The sequence below is a fragment of the Hypanus sabinus genome, chromosome 7 (genome assembly GCF_030144855.1).
Source record: "Hypanus sabinus isolate sHypSab1 chromosome 7, sHypSab1.hap1, whole genome shotgun sequence".
NCBI lineage: Eukaryota > Metazoa > Chordata > Chondrichthyes > Myliobatiformes > Dasyatidae > Hypanus > Hypanus sabinus.
This window is the reverse complement of record NC_082712.1, coordinates 76,163,228-76,183,923: the sequence shown is the minus strand read 5'-3', so window position 1 is coordinate 76,183,923 and position 20,696 is coordinate 76,163,228. Positions and strand designations below refer to the sequence as shown.

Sequence of the window (20,696 nt, the reverse complement as noted above, 5' to 3'; positions counted from 1 at the left end):
CTATTGTGTTCTGTTCTAGTCACCTACCTACAGGAAAGATATCAATAAGCTCAAAAGAGTGTGGAGAAAATTTACATAGATGTTGCTGGGACGTGAGAACCCGAGTTACAGTGAAAGGTTGAACAGTTCAGGATAGGGTGAAACCAGTTAAGAAGTCATTGGTTTAAGGTGAAAGGTGAAGTATTTAAGTGGAATCCTAGGGTAACTACTTCACTGAGGGGTTGTTGTTAAGTGTGGAACAAGCTGCCAGTGGAAATGGTAGATGCAGTTCAGTTGAGATGTTTGGGCTTCTCCACCTTGTAGCGTATGGAGTAGGTCGCATTCCTAGTGGCTCTCTCTCTTTTAATATATTTTATATCCCTTTTAGTTTTGATGAATTACTACTTCTACTGAAGGATTTATTATTTTTACTGAAGGATTCACAACTTAATTACAATCGCTGAAAAAAGTTGTTCTGGTATTGAATTGCGTAGCGGCAAGACTTTACCAGAAATGGAGCAAACGGAACAAACCAAGAAAACGGAGGAACCTGTTACACTAGCGGGAATATTTTCTTCAATACAAGACATGAAGTCGGAATTCGGATCTCTTAATATTAAAATTGATAAGCTGGCCGGTTCAAACGCAAAGCTCGAGAAAGCTATTTTTACAATTCAAGACTCTCTGGAAAACTTGGACTCTCAACTTCAAACACTTCAGCAGACTACAACCCGAATCGAGACTGAGCATGATCTATTCAAGCAAACTATTGAAGATCAAGGAATGAAGGTATCTTCAATGGAAAAGAAAATTAATGAAATTACCTCGGAACTATCTAAAACAAAGAAAAGAATGGTTGATTTAGATAGTAGAGGGTGTCGGCGGAATCTGTGTATTCTGGGACTGCCTGAAAATACTGAAGCTGGCGACCTGTTAAAATTCTTTTCAGATATGCTTTACTCACTTTTCAATGAGACCCTCGAAACTAGCCCCTTAATTAACAGAGTTCACAGAATTCCATTTTTTCGGCGTTCAGCTGAATTACGTCCTCGAGCAGTGGTCCTTTCTTTGCATTATTATACGACTAAAGAAGCTGTTATTTGAGAAGCCGGAAAGAAACAGAAGTTATTCTTCAATTCAACACAAATTCGTATAGTCGAAGATTATCCACCCGAAATCTTTGCCAAAAGGAAGAAATATCGAGAAGTTATGAGTGAAATGTATAAATTAACTTTAAATCCCTCCCTTCGCTTTCCAGCAAAGCTGATAATTTTTCCTGAAAAATCTCAATCATTGAGAATCTACTTTCCTCAGGAGGGATGGGAGTATATTATAAACCTTAAAGTTAAGCCTACTGAATAAAATATTAAAGTTACTCCGATTACTCAATAGGCAATTTTGAAGTATCTGCTGTATGAGTTGTTTATGGAGCTTTTGAGTTAAGTACATATTATACCTTTTCATTCTCTGGTATGGGACGTGGTCGATTTAATTTCTTCTTTATCTTATTAATAATTAGTACATATATAACTGTCTTGTAGGGAACCTTTGTAGTATTGTACTTCAGTGGTCCGTGTAGGACTTGTTGTGTATTAACCTTCTTATTTCTTTTATTTGCTTCAATACTTATAGTTTTAGGTCTGTTATATATATACACTCATTTACTTTTCTTTTTCGAGAGAAAGAATATTATTTATAACATTATTTGCCTGGATTTATTCCTCCTTTTGAATATATGTTTAAGCTACTTTAGCTGATTCTAAGATGGCCGTTGTTGATTATGTTTTTATTAATGTTAGACACAACATTATAGTAGTTGAATTCTGTTTGTGCCTTTTATTATGGCTATTTTCCGTGGGATTTTTGCTTTTTTTTTATTATACAGAGCTGCAAGATGGAGAACAGGGTCAAAGGTTATTAGTTAGCATGGGACCAGCCTATCGGTTCCTTCATTTCTATCTATTGGGTGGGGGAGGGGTCTATTAGAGTAGGTTCATTTCTTGATTGGGTAGTTCTTTTGATGGATTTCTTTTTCGTAAATGCGTCACTCCTTCTGGTTGTACCCGCGCCTTTTGGTTTAATCTGTACTTGCGTAACATTTCTTTTATACAATATTAAACTCAATTTTAAACATGGATGTTAATAAAATCAATATAATATCTTGGAATTGGAATGGTGTCAATCATCCCATTAAGCGTAAAAGGATTTTTAAGAAATTAAAAACACTTAATGCTGGTACTATTTTTGTGCAAGAAAATCATATACGAAAACAGGATGAGGACAGGTTTTTTTGCTTTTCGAAAGGGCCCTTATTTCACTCGCTGTCGGATAGTAAAACAAGAGGTGTTTCTATATTTCTTAGCCCCAAATTCCCTTTTGTACAACTTAATACTACTACTGATTTGATTGAAAGATATTTAATTGTTACTGGTTTATTATGCGAGCAAAAGGTAGCTCTGGTGTGTGTATATTCTCCTAATGTAGATAATTCTGATTTTTTAAAGAAACATTTTTCAGAGTTACTGAATCTCAATGAATATAAGCTGATCATGGGTAGTGACTTTAATTGTTGTTTAAATCTGGTGATTGACAGGTCATCAACCAATCCGTCGCTTCCAAATAAAGCTGCAGCTTGTATTAAATCTTTTTTATTAGAGTATGGCCTTGTCGATATTTGGAGATATAAACACCCCAATGATAAAGAATTCTCTTTTTTCTCACACGTCTGTCATAAATATTCTTGAATTGATTACTTTTTTTTAGATACACATCTGTTAAACTTTGTTGTTGAATGTGCGTATGACATCATTGCGCTTTCAGATCATGCACCTTTAAAGTTAACCCTTAAGCTTTCAGGTAGATTTTTGAAAATCTCTCAGTGGAGATTGAACCCCATATTGTTACAGGATCCAGCTTTTGTTAATTTTATTAAGGAGCAAATTTCGATATTTTTTGAATTTAATATAACTGAAGGAATGTCAAATCTGGTTATATGGGACACCTTGAAATCTTTTCTTAGGGGACAGATAATCTCATATTCAGCAGCCTTGAGAAAGAAAACTAAAGCAGAATTGTCAGTGCTTATTAATAAAATTAAACAGATAGATAAAGCGTATTCAGTTAAACCTACTGAAGATATACATGGGGAAAATCTGCTAAACTTTTAGCAGGTCAGTTAAAGGCTGGGATGGTCAGAAGACAGAAAGACAGTTTCTAAAAATTCGCTGACTGGATAGAACAGAAACTTTAGATCCTTATGAAATTAATAAGATATTTATGGACTTTTATTCTAATCTTTATAAATCTGAATTCTCTGATAGTACTATGACTATGAATAAATTTTTGCGAAGGTTAAACATACCCCAAATTTCGATTCAAGATGCCAATATGTTAGATGCACCTATTAAACAAGAGGAGATAGCCAAGGCTATATCCTCTATGCAATTAGCTAAAGCTCCAGGACCTGTGGTTATACGGTAGAATTTTATAAGACCTTTCATGAAATGCTTATACCACATCTTCATCAAACGTTTACCGACTCTACATCCTCTGGAAACTTTTTATGAAGCACTAATTTCATTGATTCCAAAAAAAGGAAAAGACCCACTGGAATGTGTATCCTATAGACCTACTTCTTTACTGAATGTAGATTTTAAAATTCTCTCTAAGATGCTAGCAAATAGGCTTGAGAATATCTTGCCTAATGTTATCTCAAACAATCAAGCAGGATCTATTAAAAATAGGTATTCACATTTTAATATTTGAAGATTATTAAATATCATTTATTCCCCCTCAGCCAAAGAATCGGAATGTATTGTATCTTTGGATGCAGAGAAAGCCTTTGATAGGGTGGAGTGGCCTTATCTATTCCAGGTTTTGAAGAGGTTCAATTTTGGTCCAGGATTTATTGCCTGGATTAAATTGATTTATCATGCTGCAGTTTTAACTAATAATCAAAAGTCTCCTTACTTTAGATTATATAGAGGTACCCATCAGGGTTGTCCCTCAGTCCTTTATTATTTAATTTGGCTTTCGAACCACTTGCTATTGCTCTTAGGGACTCCAATTCTGTGCAGGGTATTAGGAGAGGGGATAAATTACATAAGGTTTCATTATATGCAGATGATTTATTAGTTTACATTTCAAATCCTAAGAAATCTATTCCTTCTATGTTATCTATATTTATGGAATTTGGTACTTTTTCTGGATATAAACTTAATTTACATAAAAGTGAATTATTTCCTATTAATAATTATTATGATCAAATAGCTTTTAATGTTGCCAAAAACCATTTTACTTACCTTGGTATCAAAATTTCAAAAATTTTAAAAGACCTTTATAGGTATAATTTCTTCCCTTTAGTTGAATATACTCAACAGGCGCTTTCTAAATGGTCACCTATGCCGATGTCATTGATTGGTCGAATAAATGCTATAAAAATAGTTATTCTACTGAAATTTTTATATATATTTCAAGCAGTTCCCTCTTTTGTTCCAAAAACATTTTTTGGTAAAATAGATTCTTTGGTTTTATCTCATGTTTGGAATAATAAAAGCTCTAGAGTGAATAAACTTTTATTGCAAAAATCAAAAAAAGATGGAGGACTGGCTTTACCAAACTTTAGATTTTATTATTGGACAATTAATATTTGTTGTAGTACTTTTTAGATTTATGATATAGACGACCAAGATCGCCCTTCATGGTTACAGCTGGAGGAAAATTCAGTACTGGGGTTTTCGTTAGCTTCTTTATTAGGAGCTCCTCTTCCGTTTTCGCTCTCCAGAATAGGTGGACAAGCTCTCAACCCTATTGTTAAACATACTTTAAAAATTTGGTTTCAATTTCATAGATTTTTTGAATTAAATGATTTTTTACTTTCTAGTAATATTTATTCTAATTTCTTTTTTAAACTATCAACTTTGGATAAGGCTTTTTTAACATGGAAAATTAAGGGAATAAAAACTTTTTTAAATTTGTTTTTACAAGACTGTTTAATGTCTTTTTCACAGTTAATGGATAAATATGATATCTCTAATACACATGTTTTCAGGTATTTACAGGTTAGGAATTTCTTACATGATTTTTTTACCGAAGTACCCCTTGGCCTGCTCTTCAAATTCGGCTTATGTTATTTTTCAGTTTGAACCTTTTCAATAACGATTAATAGCTATCATTTATAAACAGTTAATGAATGCTTGCATGTCGCCTAATGATAGGGCTCAACGTACCTGGGAAGTAGAACTTCAACATTCACTTTCAGATAATCAATGGAGTAAAATTTATTATTTAGTCAATAATTCATCTTTCTGCGCACGCTATATCTTAATTCAGTTTAAGATAGTACATAGGGCCCATATGCCCAAAGATAAATTGGCACATATTTTTCCGAATATAAGCCCTATTTGTGACAGATGTAACACAGAAATGGCTACACTAACTCATATGTTTTGGTCATGTGTAAGTTTAAATAATTTTTGGAAGGATGTGTTTGGAATATTATCTAAAGTTATAGATATGGATGTTCAACCTAATCCACTTACAGCAATTTTTGGGATTATTCCAGAGGAAGCAAGCAAAGTGTTTGCTTCCGCCCAACATGTGATAGCTTTTTCAACTTTACTGGTTAGGAGACCTATTTTGCTACATTGGAAAGAATCTAACCCGCCTACTGTTTTCTATTGGCTCTCCTCCATTATGTCATGTCTAAGCTTGGAGAAAATTAGAAGCCGGACATTTGATACATCCTTTAATTTTGAACAAGTCTGGTGACCTTTTATTCAATATTTTCACATGATTTAATTTATTTTTATTTATTTATTTTTCTTTATTCTCTTTGGGGAAAATCCTTGTCCATGAAGGTTCGGAGATGACTGGAAGGATGTGTTTTTTTTTCTCTTTTTTAAATTTTATCCTTAATTGGACTGCCCAATTTTCTTTTTCTTTCTTTTTTCCTCTTTCTTTTTTTAGTTTTTTGTTTCAGTTTAGTTAGTGGGTTTTTTTTTCCTTATCAATAAAATTTCCAATTTTTTTTATGATTGTTATGAGGAGTTGTAGTTTTTTTTGACCATTGTATATATAACAGCATAATATTTTACTTTGATTTTGATGTTATATACTTTTTGTTTTTACTATTGCTGTTTATATGCCTTTTATATTATCTACTTGTTAAACTCCTCTTCTGATTTGTATATTCCTTATTTGGAAATCAATAAAAAAGATTGAAAAATGAAAAAGTGAGAAATTTGAATAGTTATATGATTGAGAATGGTATGGTATGGCTCCAGTTTGGATGCAGGCAGATGGGACTAAGCAGAAGACCAGGCTGATAGGTCTATTTCTGTACTATAGTGCTCTGTGATTATGGGTCTGTGTAGATTATGAACAGTAAAGGATTTTTGTATCCAGTTTATCATTAGCCAAAACCGGGAGAGTTTAACATACTTTGGCAATGGATTGGGACCCTAAGTTGTGGCTTCATACAGTATGAGCTGGTGGGCCTAAAGGTAGCAAGTATTATAATATGCGTATTACCTTTAAAAGATGTTGATGCCAACTGCTTCCCTATCTCCACAAATAATTTTCACCATCTTAACGACAAGAGTGTGATGGAATGATCTTCATAAATCTGCATGTGTGCTACACTTAAAAACCTGGGCATCACAAAGGCCAAAACAGCTCACTTGTTTGTACATAGAATAGTAGAGCATAGAAAAGTGCTCTTTGACCATGTCTGCAACGACAATGCGTCTAATGTAACTAATCCCATTTGTCTGCAATGATCCTGCATCCTTCTTTTCCCTGCCTGTTCATTTGTCTGTCTGAATATTTATTGCATGTTGCTATCTTATCTTCTAGTGCTTCCCACGGCAGCAAGTCCCAGGTATCGTTGGTACATATTGGTACCAACGACATAGGTAGGAAAAGGGAGGAGGTCCTGAAAACAGACTACAGGGAGTTAGGAAGGAAGTTGAGAAGCAAGACCTCAAAAGTAATAACCTCGGGATTACTGCCTGTGCCACGCGACAGTGATTATAGGAATGGAGTGAGGTAGAGGATAAATGTGTGGCTGAGGCATTTGAAGCAGGGGGCAGGGATTTAGATTTCTGGATCATTGGGACCTCTTTTGGGGCAGGCGTGACCTGTACAAAAAGGATAGATTGCACTTGAATCCCAGGGGGACCAATATCCTGGTGGGGAAGTTTGCTCAGGCTATTGGAGAACACTTAAAATAGAATTGATGGGGAGTGGGAACTGAACTGAAGAGACGGAGGAAAGGGCTGTTGGCTCACAAATAGAGAAAGCTTGGAGACAATGTGAGAGAGAGGATAGGCAGGTGATAGAGAAGGGATGCGCTCAGACCGATGATTTGAGATGTTTCTATTTTAATGCGAGAAGCATCATGAACAAAGCAGTTGAGCTTAGCATGGATCAGTACTTGGAGCTATGATGTTGTGGCCATTACAGAGACTTGGATGGCTCAGGGTCAGGAATGGTTACTTGGAGTGCCAGGCTGTAGATATTTCAGAATGGACGGGGAGGGAGGCAAAACTGCTGATCAGAGATAGTGTCACGGATTCAGAAAAGGAGGAAGTTATGGAGGGGTTGTCCACTGAGTTAGAAACAGGAAGGGATCAATAACTCTACCAGCTGATTTTTATAGACCACCAAATAGTAACAGGGTCATCGAGGAGCAGATAAGGAGACTGATTCTGGAAGAGGTATAATAACGACAAGGTTCTCATAGTGGGAGATTTTATTCCCAAATATTGATTGGCATCTCCCTTGAACAAGGGGTTTGGATGAGGTGGGGTTTGTTAGGTGTGTTTAAGAAGGTTTCCTGACACAATATGTAGATAAGCCTACCAGAGGAGAGGCTATACTTAAATGAACCTGTGCAGCTGTCAGATTTTTCAGTGGAAGAGCATTTTGGAGATAGTGATCATAATTCTATCTCCTTTACAATAGCATTGAAGAGGGATAGGAACAGACAAGTTAGGAAAGCGTTTAATTGGAGTAAGGGGAAATATGGAGCTAGCCGGCAAGAAATTGGAAGCATAAATTGGGAACAGATGTTCTCAGGGAAATTTATGGCAGAAATGTGGCAAATGTTCAGGGGATATTTGCATAGCGTTCTGCATAAGTATGTTCTGATGAGACGGGGAACGGATGGTAAGGTACAGGAATTGTGGTGTACAAATGCTGTTGTAAATCTAGCCAAGAAGAAAACAAAAGCTTATGAAAGGTTCAAAAAACTAGGTAACGATAAAGATCTAAAGCCTAACAATGAAATTAGGAGAGCCAGAAGGGGCCATGAAAAGGCCTTGACGAGCAGGATTAAGGAAAGCCCCATGGCCTTCTACAAGTGTGTGAAGAGCAAGAGGATAAAATATATGAGAATAGGACCAATGAAGTGTGACAGTGGAAAAGTGTGTATGGAACTGGAGGAGATAGCAGGGATACTTAATGAATACTTTGCTTCAGTATTCACTATGGAAAAGGGTCTGTAGGGATTGTAGGGATGACTTTCAGTGGATTGGAAAGATTAAGCATATAGACATTAATTAAGAAAGAGGATGTGCTGGAGCTTTTGGAAAGCATCATGTTGAATAAGTATCCAGGATTGTATGAAATTCCTTTCTGAACAATAGTATGTGATTCCCTCTTACCACAAGATGATTCAAGAAAATCACTTAGCTCCACTTTCTTGCAGACAGTGAGGGATAGGTATTAAGTACTGGTCTGATTAGTAATACGTACTCAGATCTGATGGAGAAATAACAGAGTCATACAAGTATTGAAAGTAGTGGTAATAGAAAGATTATCTTGAACAATTAAACCATTCTTCTAGATATCCAGGGGGAAAAAATGCAAGATCAGTGGTTTGTACCACAGGTTGTCAAAGTTCTTGTTCGTAGGACATGAACAAAATTTTCCTCATTTGTGGGAGATTTTTGGCAGGAGTACTCTATATAATTAAGCTGTTTGCTTCGATCTTGTGCATTTTGCTAGCTTTAAGTTCACTTGCTTGCAAACTCTTTCTTTTTCTCCATGGATGTAACCTGATTTACTGAGTGCTACTTCCACGACTTTGATTTTCATTTACTATAATATAGGCATTATATATTGGCCACTTCTGTTATCATTTAAGTTTCCTCAATTTTGCAATTAAAATACATAGAATAAAAATCATTACCGATGTAATTTCATTTTTTTTTACAGTCCTGCTATCTTGGAGCAGAAGAAGCCAAAGAAAAAGTTTCCAGTCTGACAAAAGTCAATGATCAGTTGACACTTGAACTGTCGCATACAAAGAAACTATTGTCTCAGAAACAGAAGGAACATGTTGCTTTACATGCGGCTTGTGCTCTGATGGCAGGTGCATTGTATCCATTATACAATAGATCCTGTGAGTTGTCTGTGCAGAAAGACTTCCTTACAGAACAAATGAACACATGTGAATATTTCAAAAATGAAATCAGGACCGTTGTCCAAATTCTTTCTCTGGAAGAGAATCCTGGCAAATCAAAGAAAAGGAAGAAACCTCAAAGAGGATTGATTCAGGTTTTCAGAAAAAGTGTTATTGCTGTAATGGCAGTCAACAGACTTCAAGCCTTTGGTCGTGGATGTAGGCCACTATTTACATGGAGTGAAGGAATAAAGAACAAACCAAGACTTGCAGTTTTCTCTGGCTGCACAACGTCCTGTGTCTCTAGATCAAGTAAGTCCTGGCCTGGCCAAAATTTGAGATTGTAACTGACCCAGCTGTAAGTCACCATTTCTAACTGTCCATTCTGTCTGTTCATCCGTCCGTCCGTCCTTCCGTCCTTCCGCCTGCCCTCCTGCCCTTCAAGCCCTGTCGCAAGCAACCCACTGAAAGTGAAAACCCATTGAAATTAGGCAAGCAATCCTTGCCTAATTATGAGACAATTTTATAAGGACCAATTAACCTACTAACCAGTACGTCTTTGGACTGTGAGAGGAAACTCACGTATTCCTTGGGGAGGGTGTACAATCTCCTTACAAAGAAGGCTGGGATTGAACTCTGAACTCTGACACCCCGAGTTGTAATAGGCTGAGCTAACTGCTATGCTACTGTCGTATTTCTTCTGTGGGTTGTGCTATTTCGAGGTCAAACATATTCAATAATAATTAGACAGATTTTGAAAGAACGAGAGAAGCAGATATCGAGACATGGCAGTCACAAATGTTATTGCTCATGAAATTATAGAAATATATATCACAGGAATATGCCCTTGCAGCCCATGCTGATCATTATATCTATCTATGCTAACCTTCTTTCCCTGCATTAGGCTTGTCTCTCTACGCCATTCCTACTTAACAACCTGTCCAAATACCTTTTAAATGTTGTAAGTGTCTCTGCCTCTGCCACCTTCAGCTGCTTATTCCAGATATTCACTATCCTCTGCAGGAAAAATGTTTTCCCCAGATCTCCTTTGAATCTCTGCTCTCTCACCTCAAGTCTCTTTCCTGTAGTTCTAGTCTTCTCTGCCCTGGGAAGAAAGGACTCCAGTTATCTACATTTCATAATTTTGTAACACTACAATGTTACCCCTCAACCTCCTTTGCTCCACTTATTGGAAACTCATTTTATCCACTCCAGTCCTCTATTCCAGGCAGCATCCTGCTAAGTATATTCTGCAACCTACCTCTATTCTTTGTCTATTCATTTCTCTATCTTAATGCTTCTTAACTGTTGTTAATGTGTCTGCTTCTACCACTTCCACTCCCAGCATGTTCCCTTTCAGTTTAAACATATGCCTTCCAGTGTTTAATAATTTCAGACTGGGAAATCATATCTGACCATCATCCCTATCTAGGCCACTCATAACTTTATATACTTCCAACACATTTCCCCCTCACCGTCTGATGTTGCAGAGAAAACAATCTCGGTTCATCCAATCTCTTTGTATAGCTAATAACCCCATCCACTGCAAAGCCTCTACATTTGTCCTGTCATGTGGCAACCAGAAACATTGGTTAGGCTGCATCTGGAATATGGTGTACAGTTTTGGTGCCACAGGATAGAAAGAATAGCATTGCTCCCAGAGAGATTGTAAAGGAGATTCACTGGGAAGTGAATTTCTCCATTTCACAGACATCCATCCTTACCCCATCTTCCTGCTTCCAGAACAAGGATGTAATTCCCCTTGTGTCCTTACCTACCACCCCACAACCCTCCATATCCAGCACATTCTCTGTCACTAACACCTTCTTCAGCATGATCCAACCACTAAACGAATCTTTCCCTCTCTCCACACTCCGCTTTCTGCATGGATTGCTCTTTTCATGGCTCACTTGTCCATTCGTCTTTCCCCACTGATCTCCCTCCTGGCACTTATCCCTGGAATGGGGACAAGTGCTACAACTGACACTTCACCTCCTCCCTCACGTCCATTCAGGGCCCCAAACAGTCCTTCCAGGTGAGGCAACATTTCACCTGCAGGTCTGCTGGGGTCATTTACTGTATACAGTACTTTGACTGTGGTCTGTTCTACAATGACAAGGCCCGACATGCACTCACTGGTCACTTCATAGGGTGCCTAGAGTACCTAATAAATGGCCACAGAATATGTTTGTGGTCTTCTGCTGCTGCTGTAGCCCATCAGATTGAAGGTTTGACATGTTGTGTGTTCAGAGATACACTTCTGCACACCATTATTGTAACATATGGTTATTTGAATTACTGTCACCTTCCTGTCAGCTTGAACCAACCTGGCCATTTGCCTCTGCCCTCTCTAATTAACAGGGTGTTTTCACCTACAGAAGTACTGTCCTTATTTTTGTCACTCCATTCTCTGTAAACTCCAGAGACGTTGTGCGTGAAAATCCCAGGTGATCAGCAGTTTCTGAAATACTCAAACCACCTCATCTGGGACCAGAATCAAAATTAATAACACTGGCATATGTTTTGCAATTTGCTGGTTTTAGGCTGCAGTATAATTGTAATACATAATAACTGTAAATTACAAATATACATAAAAAATTAGGTGGTGTAAAAAGAGAGAGAAAAGAAAAAATGCTGAGTTAGCGTTCATGGGTTCATTGTCTTTCTTTGCATATTCCCTTTTTTATGCGTGTTGTATCTGTTGTGCTGGGGTCAGGCTGGTGGAGATTTCAGATCAGATTAGTTGGTGGTCACTCCCACAGTCGTTGGCATAAAAGTGAGACACACAGGCAATTGCAGTTCCGACGTCTTCTTTTTATAGAGTCATAGAAAAGGACAGCACAGAAACTGGCCCTTCAGCCCATCTTGTCCATGCCAAAATCATTTAAACTGCCTTCTCCCTTCCACTTGCCATAGCCTTCCATACACCAACCATCGATGTACCTATCCAAACTTTGCTTAAAGGCTAAAATAGAGCTCACATGCATCACTTGTACTGGCAGCTTGTTCCACACTCTTACGACCCTCTCAGTGAAAAAGTTTTCCCTCGTGTTCCTCTTAAGCTTTTCACCTTTTGACCTTAACCCATCACCTCTGGCTACAGTCCATAAGAACACAGAACAGTACAGGACAGTACAGGTCCTTTGACCTACAATGTCCCAACTTTTTAACCTATTCCAAGCTCAATATAGCACTTCCCTCCCACATTGTTCTATATTTTTGTTCATCCATATTGCCCACAAGACCATAAGACCAAAAGATATAGGAGCAGAATTAGGCCATTTGGTCCATCGAGTGTGCTCCGCCATTTCATCATGGCTGATCCACTTTTCCTCTCAGTCCCAATTTCCTGCCTTTTCCCCGTGTCTCTTCATGTCCTGACCAACCAAGAATTTATCAACCCCTTCCTGAAGTATATGTAAAGACTTGGCCACCACAGCTGCCTGTGGCAATGAATTCCACAGATTAACCACTTCCTGGCTGAAGGAATTCCTCCATATCTCCATTCTAGAAGGACAACCCTCTTTTCTGAGGCTGTGTCCTCTAAGCCTACACTCCCCCACCGGAGGAAAAATTCTCTCTACATTCACTCTATGAAGGCCTTTCAATATTCCATAGGTTTCAATGAGGTCACCCCTCGTTCGTCTGAATTCTAGTGAATACAGGTCCAGAGCCATCAAACATTCTTCATATGACAAGCCATTCAATCCCGGAATCATTTTCATGAACCTCCTTTGAACCCTCTCCAGTGTCAGCACATCCTTTCTAAGATAAGACGTCCAAAACTGCTCACTATACTCCAGGTGGGGCCTCACCAATTCTTTATTAAGCTTCAACATTACATCCTTGCTTTTATATTCTAGTCCTTTTGAAATTAATGCTAACATCACATTTGCCTCCTCACCACAGACTCAACTTGCAAATTAACCTTTAGGGAATCCTGCACAAGGACTCCCAAGTCTCTTTCCACCTCAGATTTTTGTATTTTATCTCCATTTAGAAAATAGTCAACCCTTTTATTTCTTCTGCCAAAGAGCATGACCGTACACTTCCCAACACTGTATTCTGTCTGCCACTTCTTTGCCCATTCTCCTAATCTGTCTAAGTCCTTCTGTAGCCTCTTTACTTGATCAAAATTACCTGCTTCTCCTATTATTTTCATATCATCTGTGAACTTTGCAACAAAGCCATCAATTCCGTCATGCAAGTCATTGACATATAGAGTAAAAAGAAGCAGTCCCAACACAGACCCTTGTAGAATACCACAAGTCCCTGGCAGCCAACCAGAAAAGGTTTATTCCCACTCTGCCTGCTGCCGAGCAGCCACTGTTTTATCCACCCTAGCAGCCTTATGTGTGGCACCTTCTCAAAGGCCTTCTGAAAATCTGAGAACACAGCATCAACTGATTCTCCTTTCTTGATACTGCTTGATATTTCTTCAAAGAATTCTAACAGATTTGTCAGGCAGGATTTTCCCTTGAGGAAACCATGCTGACTACAGCCCATTTTATCATGTCACCAAGTACCTCGAAACCACATCCTTAACAATCAACTCCCAACATCTTCACAACCACTGAAGTCAGACTAACTCGCCTATAATTTCCTTTCTTCTGCCTCTCTCCCTTCTTGAAGAGTGTAGTGACATTTACAGTTTTCCAGTCTTCCAGAACCATTCCAGAATCTAGTTATTCTTGAAAGATCATTACTAATGCATCCACAATCTCTTCAGCCACCTCTTTCAGAACCCTAGAGTGCACACCATCTGGTACAAGTGACTTATCTACCTTTAGGCCTTTCAGTTTCCCAAGAAGTTCTCCCTAGTAATGGCAAATTCACGAATGTCTGACCCCTGGCAACTGTAATTTCCACCATACGGCTACCATCTTCCACAGTGAAGACTGATACAAAATACTTGTTCAGTTTGCTTGCTATTTCCTTGTCCCCCATTACTACCTCTCCAGCATCATTTTCTGATATCCCCCTCACTTCTCTTTTACACTTTATGTATCTGAAGAAACTTTTGGTATCCTCATTAATATATTATTGGCTAGCTTACTTCTGTTTTCCATCTTTACCTTCTTAATGACTTTTTAAAGTTGCCTTCTGTTGGTTTTTAAAAGCTTCCCAATCTTCTATCTTCCCACTAATTTTTGCTCTATTATATGATCTCACTTTGGCTTTAATGTTGACACTGATTTCTCTTATTAGTCACAGTTGTGTCATCTTGCCTTTAGAATACTTCTTCCTTTTTCAGATGTATATACAGTACCCTGTATCTTCCAAATTGCTTCCAGAAATTTCAGCCATTGCTGCTTTGCCATCATCCCTGCCAGTGTTCTTTTCCAGTCAATATTGGACAACTCCTCTCTCATGCCTCTGTAATACTGATACATCTGACATTAGCTTCTGCTTCCCAAATGTCAGGATGAATTTGATCATATTATGATCACTTGTCCCTAAGGGTTCTTTTACCTTAAACTCTCTAAAAAAATTCCTGTTCATTGCACAACACCCGATACAGAATAGCTGATCCCTTAATGGGCTTAACAACAATGGGTCTAAAAAGCATCTTGTAGGCGTTCTAGAAATTCACCTTTTGGGCAACAATCTGATTACCCCAATCTTCCTGCATAATGAAATCCACCATGACTATTGTAACTTTGCCCTTCTTGCATGCATCTTCCGTCTCCCGTTGTAACTTGTAGACCACATCCTTATTACAGTTTGGGGGTCTGTAAACAACTCCCATCAGTGTCTTTTTACCTTCTGATTCTATGGTTCTAATGATCTGTTTTTTTTTAAACCAACAAAGCCACACCACCCCCTCTGCCTACCTGCCACAGGTGTGCTCTGCACTGGTTGTGCATTTCTCTTCCTTCTCCTAATAGTCTCCCAGTAATCCGTCTCCTGCAACTTACGGGCAACCATCTGCCTGTAGCTTCTATCTACCACTGGTGCTCCTAGGGCTGTGTCCTAAGCCCCCTCCTTTACTCTTTATATACCATGACTGTGTCGCCATCCACAGCTTCAATCTGCTAATTAAATTTTCTGATGAAACTACATTGATTGACCTCATCTCAAATAATAATGAAGCAGCTTTCAGAGAAGTCATCACCCTAACACAGTGGTGTTAAGAAAACAACCTCTCCCTCAATGTTGCAAAAACAAAGGAGCTGGTTGTGGACTACAGGATGAATGGAGACAGGCTAACCCCTATTGACATCAATGGATCTGGGGTTGAAAGGGTGAACAGCTTTAAGTTCGTTGGCATACACATCACTGAGAATCTCACGTGGTCTGTACGTATCAACTGTGTGGTGAAAAAAGCACAACAGCACCTCTTTCACCTCTGACTGTTGAAAAAGTTTGGTATGAGTTCCCAAAACCTAAGGACTTTCTACAGGGGCACAATTGAGAGCATCCTGACTGGCTGCATCAGTGCCTGGTATGAGAACTGTATTTCCCTCAATCACAGGACTCTGCAGAGAGTGGTACAGACAACCCAGCACATCTGTAGATGTGAACTTCCCACTATTCAGGATATTTACAGAGACAGGTGTGTAAAAAGGGCCTGAAGAATCATTGGGGACCTGAGTCACCCCAGCCACAAACTGTTCCAGTTGCTACCATCCGGGAAACGGTACCGCAGTATAAAAGCCAGGACCAACAGGTTCTGGGCCAGTTTCTTCCACCAGGCCATCAGTCTGATTAATTCACACTGATACAATTGTATTTCTATGCTATATTGACTGTCCTGTTGTAAATCCTATTTATTACAAATCACTATAAATTGCACATTGCAAATTTAGACAAGGTAATGTAAGGATTTTTACTCCCCGTGTATGTGAAGGATGCAAGAAATGAAGTCAATTCAATTGAATTCAAATTTAATTCAATTCAATTCACTTCTCCTGTATAAGTCAAAGCTCATTGAGCTTCAGCTCCGGTTCCTTACTGTGTTCTGTCAGGAGCTGCAGCTCAGTGCACCAGTTGCAGATGTGTTTATCTGGGAGACTGGAGGTCTCCCATTTACCCCACACAGAACAGAACTTTGCCCCTAGAGCCATCCTCACTGCACTACCATCCCCTAACAGACAAGCAAATAAGAACAAAAGAGCTAAGAAATAGTAGATATGATGAGTAACTTTCTTCCTTTAATATCCCCAGTGGAAGACATTGCAAATACATCAAAGATACAGTATCAGTTGGGCTGATTTCCAATAGCATTGTGTATGTAGAAAGGATAAAGTTTTATAGAAATTCAGGAGGCCCCAGCTATGCCTGCCTTTTCATAGGGATCAGTCCACGTTCCAAGCCTACATTAGTAATTCTTCCTCCCCAACTCTTTCTATGTTACATTGCTACATTGGTGTTGCTTCCTGCATCCATGCAGAACTTGTCAATTTCATGAACTTTGCCTCTAACTTCCACTCTGTCCTCATACTTACTTGGTCCATCTCCAACATCTTTCTCCACTTTCTAGATATCCCGCTCTGTCTCTGAAGACAGTAATTTCCCTTTTAGGAAATGTACTTTTGAACCATCTGAATGAACAAGCAATTTTACAATCTCCCAAAGAACTCAGGACTTAGTGAACTTGACTCTCACAAATGCAGTTCCATCAGCTTGAGGAAGACGAAGATTGGCCATAACCAAAAAAGAGAGCACTGGGGCAGACTTGAAGCCAGATTAAAGTGTTGAGGTAGGAGGCTACCTCTTCCAAGCCTAATGTTAGCTGATACACTGTCACTGGAGAACAACATAAAGGACCAAAGGGGAGGATTACTGTATCAGAGGGAAATGAGGGACTGCTGTGTTCTCTGATTTATTGTGACATGGCTCACTCAGAGTACATTGGACATGCGATCTAACCTGAGGGATTCTCAATCCACCAGATGGACCTAACTGCCGATTCAACGAAGTTGAGATGTGAGGGACCATATTTCATGATAAACTGTTTGTGATGCTTGGATGTTTCGGTCTTGTCGCACTTTTGTTCACCCAACCTGAAACATCTAATGTTTAAGTGTGACCGTTATACTGATCAAGAGAGTTCTCTGCTGTTGATCCTGACAACAGTTTATATACCGCCAAAGGCAAAATATTAAGCAAGTACTCGATGTATTCAGTACCATGATTAGCAAACAAGCAGCAGCCTATTTTCAGACTTTTCACAACCTTGCTGGGGTCTTCAATCCTGGGCAAATTGATTGGGAAATTATGCCATTCTGAAAAAGAAATCTCATCACTGCCACTGCATCATAGCTCATGTTCTCCAATAAAAATAACAACTTATCATTTGTTTAGCACCAAAGAGGAACAATGCCATTCTTAGAACATAGAACATTACAGCACAGCACAGTACAGGTTCTTCGACCCACAATGTGCCAACGTTTTAATCTCTTTTAAGAAAAATCTAACATTCCCCTCCTACATAGCCCTCAATTTTTCCATCATTTGTGTGCTTATCTAAGAGCTTATTAAATGTCTCTGGCTAATGAAGGCTTCTTAATAACCCTGTCAACTTGCATGTCAACTTTGAGAGATCTATGGATGTGGACCTACAAGGTCCCTTGGATTCTTTATACTAAAAATCACGCCATTAACCCTGCATTCGGTCTTCAAATTCGACCTTCTAAAGTGAATCTCTTCATACTTTTCCAGGTTGTAATTCATCTGCCACTTCTCAGCCCAGCTCTGCATCTTGTTAATGTCTCAATGTAACTTACGACAACCTTCTACACCATCCATAACTCCGCAAACCTTCATGTCATCAGCAAATTTACAAAGCACACTTCCATTTACTCATTGAAGTCATTTATAAAACCAAAGACCAGTGGTCCCAGAACAGATCCCTGTGGAACAGCGTTAGCTACTAAACCTCGGACAGAATGCTCTCCATCTATAACTACCTTCTGCGGGCAAGCCAATTCTGTGTTTGCATAACCAAGTTTCCTTGGATTCCATGCTTGTTGTGTTTCTGAATGAGGTTATCATAGGAAAGCTTCTCAAACACCTTACTAAAATCCATATTCACTACAGTTACTGCTCACCTTCATTGCGCTTTGCCACAACCTCAGAATTCAGTCAGGCTTGTGAGGCTTGACCTTCCACTCACAAAGGCAATGCTGACCATCTCTAATCAGACTGCTTCTTGTAAATCCTGTCCCTTGCAAGCTTTTAAGCAACTTCCTTTTGGAACCATATTCTAATAACATTGGGTGTTTGATTTTGAAACTTAATTTTAAACAGGATGAGCAAAAATACAGATTATACGAAAGGGCTGAAGCTGTATTCAGCAGTGTGTCCAAGAAAACAATTCTTTTTGTGCAGTACACTCTGCCATTTTAGCCAAAGAACATAACTCAACAAAATTAAAGATTATAAGTTCATACGCTCATCTTCAATAAACTTTATGTTCACTTTATCATTGCTGTTTTATACTTTCCTATCTTGAGTAGTCCATTATGCACTATGATATTATTTTGTTCATTTTTATTAGGACAAGAACAAGAGCAGAACCAATTTATGAAGTCTGTTGGATGGCTTTCAAGTTCTGAGCTATTAACTGCAATAGTTGATTCTATGTCTGAATTACAAGTTATGATCACTAAAGCACGTGAGTAAAATTCACAGTTTGAGGAAAAACTAAGTAGCACTTTACCAGTATATTTAACATTAAATTAATTAGGGTGCCATGACAATGTGGTGGTTAGTGCAACACTATTACATTCCAGGGTTCGGAGTTCAATTCCAGCAATGTTCTGTAAGGCGTCTCTGTACCTCCTCCCCGTGGAATGCATGGGTTTTCCCAGATGCTCTGGATTCCCCCCCACAGTCCAAAGACGTGCTGGGTAGGTCAACTGGTCATTGTAAGTCCTCCTGTCATTAGGTTAGGGTTAATTGGGACTGTGAGGTTGCTGGGGTACTATGGCCTGAAGTGATGGAAGGGCCCAATCTACACTGTATTACTGAATACAGTAAGTAAATAAAATAAAAGCGGCTGTTTCACATTTTGTGAATTTAACAGCATGTTTGGGTATTTTATATTTGGGAGGAAATAATGCCATGCATTGAAAAATTTACTACATGACAAGAACCTATAAAAGAATGGATGAAGAATATTTAAGAAAATGCAAGTGTTGTCACCAATAATAAAATAAAATAGCTAAAATAACTGGGCCCAGGCCACACACACTCTTATGACTCAAGCAATCTTTCTATTTTACTTGTGCACAAGGAGAACAGCTTGAGCTCACGTAATCCACACTGGTCTGGTCTGAACAGAAAACTTCGATCTTTATACAGAATTGGCTTATCAGTTATGGATATTCATCATTGTAAATTGCACATGTTTGAAATTCTTACTTGCAAGATCAATCACCATTCAGAAGAGGTGTTACATGCAATCAAACCTTAACATGGACGGCAAATAAGGACAATAGAGGTGTTAAAAGTCAATCAAAAGTTCTATGCAGACAGCTGATGATATTTTCAAGTTAGTAAAGATAATAGATCCTTTGTTGTTGGGCACATTTTACATTCTTCTGTTAATTGTATCTTGTCTGTCTCTGGCATCTCCTATCACGTAAAGGAACACTATGACCTTTTCAGAAAAGTCTCACTACAGAGTCCTCACTCATTTGGCTAGAGTACACACTGCTACAGGCAACCCAGCCTATCTTGTCTGGAGTGAGCAGAGGTATCTCTGATGGTCTCACTTAAAGGGTCTTGCTTGACTACTGATAGAAAGCAAAGGGTAGCAGTGAATGGGTGTTTCTCAGACTGGCTGGAGGTGACTAGTGGGGTAGCACAGGGCTCTGTATTGGGACCACAGCTCTTTACGATTTATATCAATGATTTAGATGAGGGCATTGAAAACTATATCAGCAAGTTTGCTGACGATACTAAACTGGGTGGCAGTGTCACATGTGAAGAGGACGTTAGGAGAATACAGGGAGACTTGGATAGGCTGAGTGAGTGGGCAGATACTTACTTGGCAGATGTCATTCAATGTGAATAAATGTGAAGTTATCCACTTTGGAAGCAGGAACAAGAGGGCAGAGTATTGACTGAACGGTGTCGAGTTAGGTAAGGGAGAAATGCAAAGAGACCTAGGAGTCCTAGTTCACCAGTCAATGAAGGTGAATGAGCAAGTGCAACAGGCAGTGAAGAGGGCAAATGGAATGTTGGCCTTTGTTACAAGGGGAATTGAATACAAGAGCAAGGATGTTCTTTTGCATTTGTACAGGGCCCTGGTGAGACCACACCTGGAATATTGTGTACAGTTTTGGTCTCCAGGTTTAAGGAA

General features: G+C 38.7%; 1 protein-coding gene across 3 annotated transcripts in view; it reads left to right on the top strand.

Annotated features, from left to right (window-relative positions):
• The window catches only part of LOC132396875 (coiled-coil domain-containing protein 171-like), a 449,415-nt gene that overhangs the window by 167,494 nt on the left and 261,225 nt on the right, over positions 1–20,696 (top strand). For all 3 annotated transcript variants that reach the window (XM_059974899.1, XM_059974901.1, XM_059974900.1), the window contains exons 16-17: positions 9,199–9,697; positions 18,888–19,004. In XM_059974899.1, coding sequence (XP_059830882.1) covers positions 9,199–9,697; positions 18,888–19,004 — 616 coding nt within the window. The remainder of the gene's footprint in view (positions 1–9,198; positions 9,698–18,887; positions 19,005–20,696) is intronic.